This window comes from Taeniopygia guttata, chromosome 6 (assembly GCF_048771995.1).
Source record: "Taeniopygia guttata chromosome 6, bTaeGut7.mat, whole genome shotgun sequence".
In the NCBI taxonomy this organism is placed as follows: domain Eukaryota; kingdom Metazoa; phylum Chordata; class Aves; order Passeriformes; family Estrildidae; genus Taeniopygia; species Taeniopygia guttata.
In genome coordinates, this window is record NC_133031.1 from 12,278,003 (window position 1) to 12,295,883 (window position 17,881).

At 39.7% G+C, this 17,881-nt stretch overlaps 1 protein-coding gene across 2 annotated transcripts in view; it reads right to left on the reverse strand.

Moving 5' to 3' along the window:
* TSPAN14 (tetraspanin 14) overlaps positions 1–17,881 on the reverse strand; it is a 34,413-nt gene that overhangs the window by 8,297 nt on the left and 8,235 nt on the right. For both annotated transcript variants that reach the window (XM_030275866.4, XM_002193905.7), the window contains 3 exons: positions 12,110–12,207; positions 5,154–5,204; positions 614–760 (listed from right to left, as the gene is read on the reverse strand). In XM_030275866.4, coding sequence (XP_030131726.1) covers positions 614–760; positions 5,154–5,204; positions 12,110–12,190 — 279 coding nt within the window. In that variant the 5' untranslated portion in view covers positions 12,191–12,207. The remainder of the gene's footprint in view (positions 1–613; positions 761–5,153; positions 5,205–12,109; positions 12,208–17,881) is intronic.

The following is a 17,881-nucleotide window of genomic DNA, read 5'->3' on the forward strand; positions in this document are numbered from 1 at the left end:
AAAAAGAGCATCTGACAAAGTCATTATTTACAGCAGTGAAAACAATAATAAAGGAGAATCTGTAAAACACAGGGCTAAAGAAGTCTTTATTACCTCTTGAATTGTTCCTAATTTTAGGATTTTTTTTTAGACTTTTTACCCAGCCTAATTGTTTTCAGATCTAAAGCAAAGAAGCAGCTTCTGTATAAAAAGAACTGTTTAAGAAATTTTACATCAGTCACTGAACTCCCAAAGTTTTGCCAACATGTACAAGAAACTTTAAAGTTTTTAAAGTATTTTGTTCCACTAGATTACATTTTCTCAGTGATTCCTAACTGACTAAGCATGTTCTATAACATCACAATGTTAGATTCTGGTATACCTACTATAACATCATTGCAGAGAAGAACAAATTTAAAAAGGCAAGGAAGAGCATGTTCCACAAAGAGGGAAAAAGATAAGCTGGAACCACCCTGCTTTCAATACAATTACTCAGAGGTTTGTCAAGGCAGCAAGTTTGCCATATACGTTGCCATAAACCAAATTTTATCTTGAATTATCTGGGCTTGCTCCCAGTTCATCATTTGCAGCATTCACACACATAATAATTCCCTCAAATAATGATGTTACTTACAAACTTCAGCAGGCAGATGTTTTCTCTCAGTGCTCCCACACAACCAGCAAATCCCAAAGTAAACATCACTATTCCCACCACTAAGACAAGCACCACTGGGTCCAGACCGTGAAGACCAGTCACCTTTGTCAGATCAGACAATACACCCTGAAGGAAAAAAACAGAACAGAATGTGACCACTGTAAGCATGTTAGTCACTCAGCATTCCTTCTGGGTGATTTCCACATGATTCCAAATGAACTGGCTGCAAACCCTTGCACTTGCCAACAGCGACACCAACAAAAAAAAAAGTCTTGCTGTAAAATGGTCATTGACAGCACCAGTTTTCATCACCCCAGCGAGGAAGTATAAAAGTTACAGCTAGCAATTCTTTCAATAAGTCACTTTCTCAGACTACATCCTCCTACGTTTATTGGCCAAACAGAATTCCACAAGATGGTGCCAAAAGCTCAGTTCTATCACTGAATGTTCATTTAGTGTCAAGGTAAAAGACCTAATGTTTTAGATTAACTTGAAATACATCCATCAGAAGGGCATTCCAATATAATGGTCTAAAAAATAAATTAAGAAGACTTTTCCAATCCTAATGTTTAAGTGGGAGGAAGGGAAAAATATTCTAAGGACAAAGCACCTTATGGATGATATTTTAAAGAGGGAAACAATTTTTTTTTGTTGTTTTCAAGGGAAGCAATGTTTTCTCTCTTTTTAGTTACCACCCTTCTAGTGCCAAAGAGTTTTAGCAGTGCTCCTCCCAGCTCTTTCAGAAATATACAAGTAGAGTCTAAACACTCCCCTTTCCCCCCTGATAAAAATTCTTACACCAAAAGCAGTTATCTATTCTCTATATTTGCAATTTGCCTAACATAGAAGCAATATTTTCTTTTTGGTAACTATCCAGAAACCACTTATCTTGACAATCTTTGCTATGAAGCCTGTGTGCTTAGATTGCTAAATCTATGTGAATGCAATGCTAACAGAGTGAAAACCTTCCTTATACTTTCTAGATTATGTTTTAAGAAGTTATTACACCAGCTACCATTAAAATCCCACCAAATATACATAACAGGATTCTCATGTGATGTGCAAGAACAAGACGGAACATGCAGAAGACAGAAGGGACAAACAACAGAAACTCTTCATGAGAATGACTTGTGGGGACACCCAGGCAGCCTTGCAGTAGTCTGAGTGTTCATCAACAATGCACAAAACATGTCAATAAGGAAATATTTTCACTTCTGAAACACATAAAAAACAAAAATCAACACAATATCCCATCATCACATGTTCACTATTTTTTTCTTTATAAAGTATATTCTCAAACTAACCATGTTTAGTGGAAGAGAAGACTATCAGAGAGACTTGCAATAAGCTGCCCAATTTTTTCAGTAAAATGCAAATTACCAGGTACCTGTTCTAGAGTAAAGTGCAAAGGATATACACCTAAGATAACACCTTGGAAAAATCCCTATAATTTCTTAGTCAACTGCTTACTTAAAAATAAAATCTACAGCATTAGAAGCAAATGTGCCCTTGGAGAAACTCCATCAGCTGAAGACATTGATGAACAGTACTGCAGTGTTCCACAAGACTCCATCTTCTTTCATAGCATGCTCCATAACAGCTTTTGTCAGAGCTGTTAATTTGGCAACTGCAAGACACAGTTGTTTATATTAAAACTGGCTGGTGGGGTGACCAGGAAAAAAAATAACTAAACTGTAGCACTCAGAATTGCCTTGCAACAGCTGGTGACTAACAGCTGAAACAGGCTATTAGAAAATGGTCCTAGTTTGTTGATAATGTTTTACCAGTCACACATTTTCATTCTTAAAAACTGTTACACCTCACAGCTAACAAACTTGGTCTACCTGGTTAATTATGGCAGGCCCACCTAATCAAACCTTGGCTCAGACCCCACAGTCAAGAAACACCTGTCAGGATCAGAGGGGCTGATGCAGCATCCTTGTAGAATCAACATGCTGTGAAACCAAGCACTGTGTGACCAGGATGCTGGTCATAACTATTGCCATAACATCCATAACTACTGCCAGCCATCTCCTTCCCACACCTAAACTCAAGCTTTCTGTTTTCAGATGATCTCAATTGCTCAAGCAACATTTTTTGGAAGACAATTTTCTCTGATCAAAGCATGTTACAAATAGAAGTAGGCAGGAACTGGGGTTTATTATTCAATCTCAGATGTCGCTGGTCCACAACACTTTCTTCACATTCACACAATGTTTATAACGTGCTCTTTTAAAAAAGGTTATGGGTATTTTGCCTAAGAAATAATGTTAAGTCAAAAATCCTGAAGGAAGGAAACAATGGAATTAATTCAGAAAACTCTCATCCCACCAAACCCATTATGCTAAAGACACTCCTGCCTGTGCCATCTGCAGCTGACACAATCAGGCTGCCCTTTACAACAGATTTCCTCAGGTACACAGGAGTGCAGCCTGATACCTGCACTCAGTGTCAGACTTGCTGTAAGAAAACTCACACTTTAAACCTTTCTTTCTGCCACACAGAACAGTGACTTATTTCTCCATGCTCTTGAAGTCCCTCTAACAACAGTCTTGATCTGAAAACTGACTGTACCCTCTCCATGAACTTGCTGGAATGAAGTCAGGCTGACCAGCCTCTAGTTTCCCAGATCTTCCTCTCTTAAAGATCTTCCTTTTCTTCAAATTTTATGCAAATTAATTTTTGTGTGACTGTCAGAGTAACTAAAGCCAGTTACAAAATCATAAGGATAGGCCAACTAGATACACCAGTTAGAGAGACTGGACCTCAACAAAAATTTTTCCACGTAGTATTTTCAACACTTTTCACAAACCAACAGTCTCATTTCAATATATTATCAGCCAAAAGGAAGCACAGGATTTATAGCCAGAGAAAAAGACTGCTGAGGAATTAATCTGTAGTCCTAATGCACAAATAATAGAGACAAAAATCGGAGAAATGAAATGGATCTAATGTATTTCATGTTGTGGTAAGAGACAGGATGTTCAGAACTCTTCCACCACCTGTAGTTTATCTTTGGGTACACCACTGCAGCTCAGTTTCTGCAAAGTTTTTCTCTTACTTCCCATCTATTGTTCACACAGATGTTTATCTGTAGAATACAGGCACTATTGGCTAAAGAATGGTACAACTCTGAAAGACTGAAAACATAGCACAGAACTGACATAAAAATAACAAACAGACTTCATGAACCATTCAGAAGTTCAAAAGCACAGGAAAGGCTTTGAAGCATTTATTTGCAAGATAGCACAGAGAGCAGAAAGAGCCCAGGCAAAGTTCAAAAAATAAAGACAAAGAGTCTGTCTTTGTCTTTTAGTAACTTCAGTGTAGCATAAAGCCAGTTTGGCAAATGGAGATATTAATCTCCAAGCACACAGATCCTATGAGCTTGTATACAAAACAGAAGAATGAACATAAGAGAACACAAATCCAAGACAAGTTTAACATCCTCCTTAAAGGGTTAGAAAGAAAATTCTTTTGTAACAACAAATGGGAGGCAAATGCATTTGTGTGTCAAGATAGGTGTCATATAGCAATGACAGCACCAATCTAGTTGTAAGAACGTATGCAAGGAGATGGGGAGCAGAGAGGAGAATAAATGCCTCAGAATTAAAATCACCATAAAACTCATTTCCAAAAAGCAGAGGAATCTCAGAACCTCTCTCCTTCTGGATTGCTGCTGTACTTAACCACTTCAATTGAGGAAAAGTGAACATGATGGTAATTGAAGTCTTACTAGCTCATGGCACAACTAAACAGCCAGGGCACCTGCCCTCCACTCCTGAGATGCAGATGAGTGAATCTAGTAATGGTCACTTTCTCCTAGTGCTTGAATTCATTAAACCCACACTTTTACAGCCATTCAGTGGGGGGAACCATTCATTTCCATACCTGCATCATTCTGTTCTCTTGTAACAGGAGAACTCCGAGTACATGTGCATATAACTTCCTTCAGCTGAGGAAGTTTCTTAGCTGCAAGAAACCTTTGCTAAAAATAAAAAGTTATTCAGCTACATCATGTTCCCCAGCTTTGTTCCTCTACGTGGAAACACAATCACTTAAGCACTCCATGGGGAATAGAGTGGACAACAGATGGCCAACAGACTGGGAGCATCTTTCTCAAGTATTCCAAAGATGCACATTTAGATTTTGTGGTGCTTTTTTTACATACAAAGACAGCTCATACCCCTCACAAATATATGCTTACAATAAAAGGAGGTGAGTGGAGAAATATAGAATTTAGAAAACATGCTTTTGAAAGAGAGCCTGTTCATAACAGCTAAATTCTGCCCAGCATCCTGCTCTTACAAGTTCATAAAAAAAACTTATTATCAAGGGTCACAGCTTAACTCTGGGACCAGGGACGAGCAGCAAATTCCAACTAAACTCAGTTTAAATTATTTGAGCATGCTCCTGAGCTCAGAAGCTACATTTAACTTTTGCTGCTTCCTGAAGAAGTAGTTTTACTGGAGCAGGAGGGAGCAGCCACTGAAGTAAGACCAGTTATTTCTATCCTTACCTTTTCACTCCATGCCCACAGACCAGCTGCAAGGAAGGCCACTCCAGCTAGCTAAAATTAAAAAAAAAAAAAATTAGATGCACTAATCACCCATATGCTCAAACTTGGCTAGAAGCACTATTGCTCAAATAAAACCAATATTGCCTGTAATTTGAGACAACAGTAATGGGACCTTAGTCCCCATGAGTCAATCTCCCACAAGAATTATTTGAAGGGCATTTATTCCACAACATTTATGCATTTCATAAATTACTTTTTAAAAAGTATTTTAATATGACTCTTCATGATTACTCAAGAAGTACATGGTACTTAACAGACAATCTCTCAGAGCAGCATGCAATGGGGAGTGATCCTTGCCCAGTGACTTGGTACAAAGTGTCTGCCTGCCCACTAATGAAGATGTCAGAATATTTAATGCATTTTGAAGTTATTCCCTACTTAGCCACTTAATAGTACCAATATTATGGCTATGACAGTAGATATGCCTGCTCCTTGTAACTTCTCGGTGCCAAGGTTTTCTATGTTTGCCTCTTCTCTGATTAGATGCAGTTTGTCTTCCAAATCCTTACTTGGTTTCAGCCCATCTGAATCAAGCTAGATTAATGGTCTGTTTGCTTAATTTCCATAAGCACCAAATCTAACTTACAACAAAGCCTCCAATAATTCATGTTTGTATAATAAATACTTCTGAACTACAGCCACTCAAATAAAACACGAGTTCCTTGCTCTAATATCTTATTCCCTTTCTTCAGTGCTCAGGCAATTTGTTCTTAACATCCAATTTCAATAATAAAACTAAAATGACCTCTCCATAACACAAGGGCAGCTCTTCCTCACTACTTAAAAAAAATTCAACCCTGTAAGGTGACTTGCAGCTCTCTACAACTACTTTAACAGAGGTTGTAGTAAGCTGGGCATCAGTCCTTCCTCCCATAGAACAAGTAACAGCACAAAAGGAAATGGCCTCAACCTGCACCAGGGGAAGTTTAAACTGGATATTAGGAAATACTTATTCCCTGAAAGAGTTATAAAGCATTGGAGCAAGTGGCTTAGTCACCATTCCAAGACATATTTAGGGGATGCATAGATAAGGCACTTAGCAACATGGACCACCTGGCAGTTTGGTCAACAGCTAAATTCCACCTTAAGAAATCTCTTCCAGCCTAAATTATTCAATTATCCTGTAGAAAGGACTGAAGTTACCCCCCCCCCCCCCCCAGTTCCAAGCTTTACTCACCCTGAAGAGTAATTCCCAACAACTGAAAAACCCTTTGAAAAAGGAATCCTTCTCTCTAGGAAATACAGCACCTCCCACTAACTAAATGGGCATCCCAGGCAAGTTTCTACAGCACAAACAAGAAGCAAGAATGGAACCCTCTTACACAAGAAAACAGATGTGTGAGTGTAAAATGGGCCCATGGGCTGCTTGCTGTAAGAACACTCAGGGCAAGTGAAATTGTTCTGGGGAGGGTGGAGGACAGCAAAGCCAAAAAGGGCTGCAAGCATCATCCATGTTATTCTGTATAAATTAGTCAAATTGTATTACACACTTCCATCTAGGCAGGAATTATTATATGCCATATTCTGGGTCTTAAAGACCAAGCAAACAAAACCACCACTGACACATGGAGCTAGAACTGGATAAAGCAGTACAAAAAAAATTGCCAGGAGCAATAGCACAATGACTACTCACCTTGGACTCTGAATCAGCTAAGAACATCTACAGTGATCATTTGGATCAAAACATAACTTGAAAAATACTATTAAAAACCACACCAATATAAATAGAACATTGACCTAAATTAACCCTAGATCTTAACCCAGTGATCCTCAGGGAAAATAGTCAGTAATCAAAGTTGTATGTCATTGAGTTGCACGGTGCATGTAATTGATGAATCCTTCATCCTTTTCACTCCAAATGCTCCAGGAATGCTGGCAGACAGATGAAGACGGTATAATTTGCAGTAATCAAGGTAAATTACACAGAGAGCTGGATATTTGGAAATTTTTCTGCAGAAAAAAATAATTGGGAAGACATATTCCACTCTCTGTATACAAATTAAGGGTACTAGAATACCAGTATCATGCTATGGAATTTGTAAATAGAGTGACCTGTTCAGACTGTCTGCCTTCCATTATAACTACCTGCTTAATTAAATTGCAACGGATTTTTGATTAAGTAGATTTTTCACTAGCATGCATTATTATCACCTTTGCACATTAACTTTTTTCTCATGTTTTTATAAAACAGTTCCAAGAAAATATACTACTTTTGCAAATTTCCATATGCATCTGTGCAAACTAGCTACAAGTAAAACAGAGTTTATAAGAAAAATAAACTTAGTCTCGTTAAAACAATGTGGATAAATCTAAAAGTTAATTCAGCTAAGACAAGTAATTCAGCATTTTCATTAGAAACAACCAAACCAGATACATTAAAAATTCTTTAGCAAAAATCCAATAAAGTATGCAAGTACCTACTTGCACAAGAAACAAAGCATTGGCAGGTGCAATTACCAAAACAACCAATTTGCAACAATGTAAAATAGTAGTGAAAAGAAAAATTAAATTAAACCCTTTCACTTCAAAGACTACATGCAAGGTATTCTAAACTATCTCTCTGAAAACCATTGTAAAAACACAGCATGGTGATCAAACTAGCTCAGGAGTTGGTGTGATTGAGCATGCCCAGAGTCCTACAGAGAATCAGCCCCAGGAAAATACCCTCTCTAACACACTTATACAGAGGCATCCAAGTGGTGGCTCCGAGGCAGACCAGGGAATTGATCTGCCTAAACTGAAAGCCAAATGTTAACCTTTTTCAGCTCAGTGAACTAAATAGCTGGGTGAATGGGACAACAGGCAGCTGAGAAGAAGCAAGGACAGGCAAAAGTGCTCCCAGGGCGAGAGTAAGCTAGTCAGCTATTTCAAAAAAGCACAGCATTTTGAAATCTTCCTTTCACCAGAATCTGAATGACATGTAAACAAGAACAAATTGGACTTCCCAATTCACTACTGTGCTGCAGAGTCCTTGAAGCCACTTACTGCGTGAAAGGCGAGATGGAAACATACACAAAGCAGGTCGATTGTGCCCCTTTGAACAGGAAACTGAAACACTATTTACCAGCATTTGCTTATTTCTTGCTTTGTAACTGATAAATCCATTTTTTAAACATATTGCATCAAACTGTAGGCTCTACTCAGATGTACAATACTGATGCCAAGTCAATGACACTGTGCCCAAATGACACTGTGCCCACTTTTAAGCATCACCTATTTATCCATTCCCAAGCACACTTAGAATTCCTACAATTCCTATGACTGTGCTGTCAGAATCACACTACCAACTGAGAAAACAGGGCTCATTTATTTCTCAGATGTAGGCAGCTCTTGCAACACAAACTGATTGTTGGTCACTCTGTCCCTAGGTCTGCTCAGCAGCAATAGGAATTGCTTGCAGTTTTTGTATATTCTTACAGAGAATACATTTCCCACTCTCTGGATAATCCTACTTTACACTGAACTCCACCCATGCTAGAGTAATCTGCAGCCTGCAGCCCTTCCTTTTTATCCTTGTCTCTTCAAAGACTCTTCCTCTCAGTGTCAGGAAACCACCTGGTGGTACTTTCTCTCCTCTTCCTGGCACAGCAATGCTGTTTCAGAAGTTCCTGGAAAACAACAAGATAGCAGAAGCCAAGAAAATCTTACGCTGACCTGGGTCTTCTCTTATTTTTCAAAGAGATGAACTCTGAATTCTTTTCCAGAACTGAAGAGAATTTTTGACCCTCACCACCATGTGCAGGACAAAATGCCAAATCTCCTATAAAAGGAGTGAAAAGTTCTGGTTTTGTCTCCAATAACACAAGAGTCACCCACAACTACAGACCTTTAGAAGATAAATGCAGATGACAGCCGCTAAAAGTTATTTTACCCTGTCCTCTCAATTCATGAGAGACAGTGAGCTCATATGCAACATAAAAGGCTTTGGCAGAGCACACACACAATCCTACACTTCGCTGAAACAGCCATGGCCCAGCTGAGGTGCACTTCTCAGCCTACCCCAAAAAACATCCTTTCAACTGTTTGGAGGAAAAGCAGCAAGCACCAGAGCTCTACAGAAGAGCTCACTCAATTGCAGAATGACTCAGAACAGAAAAGTGCCAAAACCAAGCTCTCCACTTGGCATTGTTGCAGTAAAATTGCATCATGACAAATAAAGTGATTTGACAAAAAAAAAAAAAAAGTTTCAAACACAAAAAGGTCCAGCCTTCTTATCTTGCTCTCTGCAGGGCTATCTTAATGGCTGTAGTACTGCCTTATCACCGTTCATTAACAAGAGTGTACTTGGACAAGCTAAGTCTTGTGAGCATGCTTAAAAAGCAAGATGGAAACAAAGAAACAAAGCAATCGCACGTCCAAATCATGCCTAGGCAGAGCCCTCCCCATGGCCTCCATTCCCTTTCTTAAAAAAACAGAGAGGTGGTATTAGAAGCCAGCACAACCAAAAGCCGGAACCCAAGTCACCCAACTGAAAAAAAGAGACTTCCAAAGAATGAAGATTTACAGATTTCTAAAGGGCAATTACACTGAGTTTGCCATTATTAGTCACATTTTCCCTCTTTGAATTCAATATTTTCTTTAATCCCAATCTATGCTCACTGTGTTTGAAGCATGACACAAATTGCAGTAACCACCCAGGGAAAAGTTTAAAAATTCTGGGAATTACTACATCACCACATGCTTTAAAGTTTATAAAGTCAATGATATCTTTAGAGCTACAATGGGAAAGTCAACATTTAACTTTAGTAAGTATGACAGAAGAACAAATGCAACTATTTTCATGCAACTATGTACTATTACCTGGTTTGTGTATAAACTGCATAAACACAGGAGAGCTCTAACAGCTTATATGGGCAAAAGGCCCTCTAGCATCCAGCTAAATCCTCATCCACCTCTAGAGCAGCCAGGCCCACTAACAAATGCTCACAAACAAGTTCCCAGAAGCACCTGTCCTGTAGCCCGAGGAAAGTGAATCAAAACCAACATTCCCTCCTTAAATGTTCCTTGTGAGTCATGGTTATGTTTCCCCTTCTGGTTTTGTAGTCCTTCGGCTCTTTTAAGGCACACATAAAATTCACTCAGTTTCACAAATGGTGACTTTGTAGTCACCCCAGCCAGCAGGATTTCACAGGCTCCTGAATCCTTGTGTCAGCTGAATGATTCATGGATTGCCTATAGGGGTGTCTACCTTCCACATTTACATAGCTTGTTCTACAACTAAAGGTGCCAAAAATCTTATCAAAAGAGCTGTAGCTGCACATCATTTACTAGGTCAGCCTGATAAGGTCAACAGAAGCATCAGACCCTTTTGCTGAGGAAGCTACCAGGACTACAAGTACCCGTTCAGAAAGCTAATTCCTCAAGCCAACAGATCAGCTGAAATACACACGTTGCATTATCAATTCTCCTCAATATTTTGGCATCTCTTTAAAAGTTTTTCTTTAAAGAAGTGAAAAATCTTTAGATCTTCATCATTCATCTCAAGAGAATACAGTTTCTTAAAAGTGAAAAAAAAGTAATGACTGCAAAGAAGAAAAAAGACACCAAATTTATTCCTGTGAAAAAAACAGAGGCCAATTCTTCACAGTCTTCTTACGCTTACAGTGAAGACAACAAAATTCAGTTTTTAAAAGGTTGTCAGAAACAGTCATAGACCCCACTTCATGAGACACTAGAAAAAAAAAGCAGAGGTCTAGAAGAATCCTACTATGTTCATGAACAAGAGTGTTGATTTCTCACATATCCCACCATGAAAGAGCATCCATGAAGTAATTTCTCTGAAAGCCAGAAGAGTTTGGTAAGCATCACTTCTCATTGTGGCACACTCCACCACAGGTACATGAGAATTGTACAATACAGAGGAAAAGGAACTGCAGAGCTGGTGGCTTGTAAGCACAACTTTCGACCTGCTGAAAGCATCCTCAATTGCGACACAGAAAATATCATGCCTAGTGAACACTTGCACTATGTAATATTGTAGCAAATTACCCCTTAAGGGAACAAAAGTTTCTACAAATGTTTTCTGCCCTGGTACCCACACAAGGGTAACTCCCCCCCCCCCCGCAGCTTAATGCTACAGTATCATGTTGGAGCATTGCACAAGTCAACAAAAGGTGGTGACAGTAACAAAAAGTTCTGTGGTTTTCATCAACTTTACTGCTAGCACTGGACAAGTCACTGTATCTGCACTTTTCCAGGACTACTCATGCCTTTCCATGACTGCAGTTCCTAGAACTTCGAACTTGTTAACATTTGACCTGAAAATTCCAAAAGGAATTATTGAGTTTGTCTAAATTGCTTCCTCACCTTCCTTTCACAGACATCTTAACTCTTTCTAGTGGAACACTAAGCACCAACCTTTAAAGGGCCTTCTATTCCAAGGCAGGTGCTTCATGAACCATCACACATCTAAAACCACTCATCTATTATTGTACCTTTTCACACTCACAATTCCAAACATTAGAGGCAGGTAGTCCATAGCTCAGTATTTCAAGACTGTATCAGACAATTCAGCTGCCCACAGAGCACAACATGTGCTGCCAGCTGTTGACATGCTCTGAAGAAGCTCCTTTTTTCTCTTCTGCATAATGTATTTACAGCTACATCACCCAACAAAGATTAAAGATGATCTGAAAGGAAACATTATAAAAGGATTCTTTTAATAGGGAAGCAACTTAACATAGATAATACGGACACCGAGTCTTCTCATTTTCAATAATAATTTCTCATAAGGGATAAGCTTCTTCAATTACAAAACACCTGGGGTGTTTTGTAAACAATACATCCGTTTCCTGCTTCACACAACTATTCCAGTTTGTTCTCTTGTACAGAGTAATGAAGCTAAGTAATAAAACTTAACTGCATAAACTATTCCAACCTTTACATTTTGTACTCACCCAAAAGACAATGTTGTAGCTGAAGAGCAAGTATTTGTACCAACAGCTGACTTCTGCATTAGAATAGCGGTAATAGTGCATCTTCTATGGCACAGAGTCTGCACAGAAGAGAAAGAATGACAGGATTAGGTAAAGATTTCATTAATAAAGGTTTCTCCCCAGGCCCCTCTTGCTCCGTTGAGAAAGAGAGGACAGTAATCTGTACCATACGCCATCCAAAGGCATTTTTGAAGTCAGTTCAAACTTCCACTCACCCTACACTTCCTTTCAGTATCTGTTGCTTAATAATCTTATCTTTAAGCGTCCTAATGTTATAACACGGCAGGCACACCCACAAAGGAAACTCACTATACAGTTAGCCTAGGAAGATTTACATCAGCAAGTTGACACTTATCTGCCTTCTCACTTGAATCTCTCAGTGTCTCTCCATTGCTAAATACAAAAGGTAGTTGTACCCAGCTCTTCCATATTTGTGTGTTCCTTTACGAGATCTTTTCTTGCAAGAGGTTTAATTCTCAAGAACCAAAGTCCCACCATTTAAAACTCACCTGCTCTGTGGATTTGATTTGCTTCCTCACACACACTAGGGAGATAAGGTTCAACCACAACTCTTGCTCAAGTATTTCAGACAACTACAGCTGTTCAGAGTATCATAACTAAACCACCTCTGCAGAAGTGCCACGCAAAAGAAAAACAGAACAAGCTGTAAATTCAGAGCAAGAGTGAGCACCTGCACAGCCCTCACATTCTGGACAGCTGAGCAGCATTTCAATCCTCCACTTGCTTGAGGTAAATGCAGTGGAAGGTTTGCAAAGGCAAGGAAATAAGAACACAGAATTTTCAAACACCTCCTAACTAAGAAAATGTACTGTGCCACCCTGGTCATGCACAGACAGCATGCAAAAACCAAGCCTACCCAGTAAATCTGAAACCCAGACCATGGACTGGACAAGTGGATTGCACCCCATCCACAGCTATGAGAAGGTAAACTAGATTTTTGGGGGTTGTTTGTTTTTGGAGTTTTTTCCCCTAGAAAGGAATCTGCACCCGAGTATAAAAAAACCACTCCCACTTAAAGAAACAGAGTTGGTTTTGAGAATCTCATCCCATTGCTAGAGTATGAATTAATACTTGAGCTTGGTATTGCCAGAGTTCAGATGTTGATTTCCATATAACTTTAACCAAACACTAAAAACAAGTCTTTTTCCTCCACCTTATAACTTCTAATGTGCACAGTCCACTTATAGCAAAAATCATTTAACTTCCATTAAAGCAAAGGAAATTGTACTTTATTGGCAGTATAGGCAGTGACTGGAAAAGACCTTCCTACATGTGGCCAGTTGCACCACCTAAAATGAGTTTTGTAATTTACTTACTGACCTTTGAAACCCATCCAATGTTACAGACAAAATTTAGGAACCTTTGCAACGGCTATGAATCATAGCAAAGAACTCTTGCTTAAGCACCATTCTCTTGTTTATCTAAATCTACAACTGAGTGAATAGAAGAAAAGGAACAAAGTTTTGTTTTCTCAACTTAATTTCAGTTTCTACCTCCAAATAGCCATTCATATGCCAACAATCAACATGCACACACATGTCCAAGTCAGTCAGTCTGATGTGCCAGGGCAAGAGAGGAAAGAGGCACAAGTACAGAATCCCACTAATCTGAGCAAGGTGCAAGATTTACACGAATGTGATCCCATTTTACAGCAATACACTGGCTGCCAGTGCAAATAGATTCTCCAGATGCAGACATACTGAGGCCTCCATCACTGTTCTGCCTCCTCCCTCAGGAGGAGAACATGGTAAAAGACAGGAAAATCAGGAACACAGTAAAAGACGGAGCAGCAACTGCAAAATGCACATAAGGAGCATTGCTTTTGGTGCTGCTACATCTGCAAAAGAGGCTTAAAATATAACCCGAGGCAAAAAGGCAAGCACATCATTTCATGACCTAAAGTACAAACATCATCTGAAGACTTACTTTTAGTTAGGCTACCCTCTCTGGCATTGGACTTACATTCAACTGTTCAGTCCCAACTTCTCTGAAACAATTCACAGGAATAGGAGGATTAAAAGGTCCTTATTCATAAGCACTACTCCCCACTAACATCACTATTCTGACCACCAGCTTGCAAGTCATTTCTCCGTGCTTCAAACAACTGCTAAGATGCCCCAGTCAATACCAATCACAGTATTTTAGCAGAATGAAAAAGTAAAATACTTTTTTCAACATACACACCTCTAAACACTCAGGAATGAAGAGGGGTTTATTACCAGTACTAGCAAGAAGCTGTCCTGTAACAGCACACAGCTTCTCAGACAGATACTAGCTCCCAAAACACCTGCCTATCTTAAGAACTGATCTGGCTTGCTCTGTGCTTACCTTCATCAGAATTCTTTTGGTTCTTGACAGACCACTGAACACAGTTTGACTGGTATGGGAGTAGCATAATAAATCTGATATGTGATTTTTTTTTCTCCTAATACTACAAACAAATGAAGCAGTCCACTCAAGACAACACAGCCACCTTCCCTGTGTTTATACTAAAAGCAGTCACGTTTCCTAACACAGAAGGCATCTGTTACCAGTTCAGAAATCTGCTTGTAATTCACTTTGTTCAGAGCACAGGCTGCGTGGCTATGGTTAGGCAATACTAAAAGCACTTGGAAGATTAAAGCAGTATGTGGGCAGCACAGACTAATAACGTTCTCTGCTGTGTTTCAGACAAAGCAAGTCACATTCTGTCAGCTGACAGTTATCACCCACTCACAGCAACAGGAATTTTTAAAAATCAAACACAGAGCCCTGCTGCTTTGGTAGAATATAATTTTGTCTTGTTGTTTACAGCTTTAGCGAGAGGGGAGAAAATATAGCCATTCATCAAGAAGACATTACCATTTCCAAAGCTTTTCAACACCCACAATTCCACTCTTACCTTTGTTATAGATAAGAATTAGTCCGGTGAAATTAAAAATGAAAAAAATAAAAATTTTATTTAAGATCGAATTCTCTCTGAGCCAGCCACAAGGAAAAGGACAGTGCCGAGCCGGGGATCGGTTGGGTGCGGCACAGAGCGGACAGCCTCGGCAGAGGTTCCCCCATGCACACACCACCCCTGGTACAAGCAGTTCTTACAGGAAATATTCTGCCCGAGGCCGGGATTTCAGCAATCCATCTTTTCTTCCCATGCAAAGTCCCACATATTCATCAAGTCTCTTTTCTCTGTGCCGGAGTAGAACAATTCGTGGTCCGGCGGTGATGAATGTTCTGGAAGGAGTTAGGGGAACAGGCATTCAGATGTATCAGCCCGGAGGATTCCAGCCATCCCAATCTCCAGTCCTTGCCGGGATGATCAGCGCCTGTATCACCCCGAGAGAAACGGCCCATCTCCGGGCCAGCCACGTGGATTAGATTGCAAATGAGGTTTTGTCAGAAACCGGTTTTCGAATATGTGGGGGCAGCACCCAATGCTGCCGCGTGTGCTTGTAACAATATCAAATATTACACATATCATATAATACTGGCGCGAATTACATTCATTACATATAACACCTTCAAAGTGCTACAGCAGTGATATTCCTAATGTACATTCCTATCTCTCATAAAACACATAATGTGATCTGTTGACTAACCTAGATATGCAGAGAAATCCTCACAGATAAAATGTTAAGTCTAGAACTGCAACAAATTAATTTGTTAGATTTAGATCCAAAAATTATTTTAATCCTCCAGAGATGTTTACTTTACAAGGCAAACCTAAGCCACACTAAAATTTCAAGTTCAGCAAATACTGACACCATATAAAGTCCTGATCCCCTTCCCTGCCCCTCCCAAAATCCACAACCATTAATCAACCTACTCAGTGGAGCAAATAGCCACACAGCAAACCACCAGCAAATCTTCAGCTCAATCCTGTAATCCTGTACCACACACCAAGAAGTAAATAGGTTTAAGCCTTCAATCTGCCTTGCCAGAGCATGTACAAATGCCAGTGTGGGGGCAGTCAGGAGGTGGCAGGAGAACAAGCAAAAGCTTTCCCATGAATGTGCCCATGGAAACACAGCACCCCTCTAGTGCCAGCCTACACCAGCAGCACACCTGAAGTTGCTTTACACACTGAAAGATGAAGCTGGGGAACAGGGGCACAACTGAGGCAAGAGGAAAAAAAAAGTCACTTGCCAAGCTGTTGGCTTCTCCAGCACTGTTCTTCAATACAAAGTATTGCATCTATACGAAGCTGGTGAAGCAAATGGACAAAGAAGAATTTGCTGAGGAGCACGAATTTTTAAAATACAGCAAGAGATGTACTTTGGTCTATGACTTGTTTTGATATGACTCAATTCTATTCCATCAAGACCAAATATATATCAAAAAGCATCAGCTCATTCAACACATGGTGCCATTAAAAAAAATTGTAATTCTTTGAAGGTGCTCAATAATTAGGGGTTTTTGTGAAGGTAAAAGGCAGCCTAATCGCTGACCAGGAAAAATTCAGAGATATTCTTAGGACCTTCTAAAAATGGAACAACTAAGAGGCAACTACAGATTGCTCATTCCACATCCCAGAGAAGACACTGACCACCAAAGGGGTCCTAATGCTCAGAAGAGTATCTGGGTGCCATCCATCAAATCTTCATGTGAAGAGGCTGAGCTGGTACAGCAAAAAGCAAGAGACACTGAGAGGATGTGATGCTCTTACAGGCTAATCTGCTCCTGGAAACACAGTGGCCCTGCTGGTGACTCAGGAACTCCAAGCAAGCATGTGTCATTTCGCAATTTTGCCTCAAAGAAACTCAGACTAGGGCCTCCAAAAGAACAGACAAGCTTCTCTTAAGGAATACTAGTATAGTTTATTTAGTTCTGCTGCAGTTCAGATGAGCAGAGAAACATTTGCTCATTCTTAGAAGAAACCTGAGGATTAATCAACAAAAAGGTATTTTTTTAAACTGAAAGACTTATGATGAAAGACAAATCATTAAAAGGTATCCTTGTTTCGCCAGAAAAATAATGGCAAGCAACAAATCTCAGAACTCAATGGAAAATATGGCCAAAGCCAGACAGAATTCTTAAGACATCATCTTTTTGACCCTTATTTTGTACTGCGCTGAAGACTCAAAGACCTCAAAGAATATTTCAAGCAGAAGCTGCTCCACTGTAAGCACTAAAAAACAGCCCCTCAGAGAAGAACAAATCCCCAGCCTGTTGGGAAGGGTTTCATATTTCAGTGACCAGGGTTTAGTCTATTACTGCATCGCAAACTACAACTTAGGAAAACTTGTCAGAAACACACACCAGCGTTTCCAAACCCCAAACAAGGAAGCAGCAATTCAGAAGAGCTCCACTCCAGGTCTCTATACCTCACACTCATTATGCTGCACTTTTGGCCAAGTCACTACTTCAGTGTGGATGAGTTGCATCCAAAACACCATGTAAGTGCCCAGAACTCAGAGTAACATTCTTAAAGTGGACATTCCACATTTTTGGGAATAAGCTACATGGTCATCAAGAACCTCTTCTGAACTCCCCACTTGACTAACATCAACAATCCTTTGGCATAAAAGCTCTACACTGCACAACTGTAATTTAAGGAGCTATTCAAGCTATTATTCATGGAATATTTTCAGCTCCATCGGATTTCTCAAACCAACAGAACTACACTAAAGACTTGGAAAAGGCAAGCAGAATTCAGTACTGCTGCCACAGCAATTTAAAAGCTGTAACAGAGGATAACAGCAATTCTACCAATTTCACTTTTCACTATTCTTC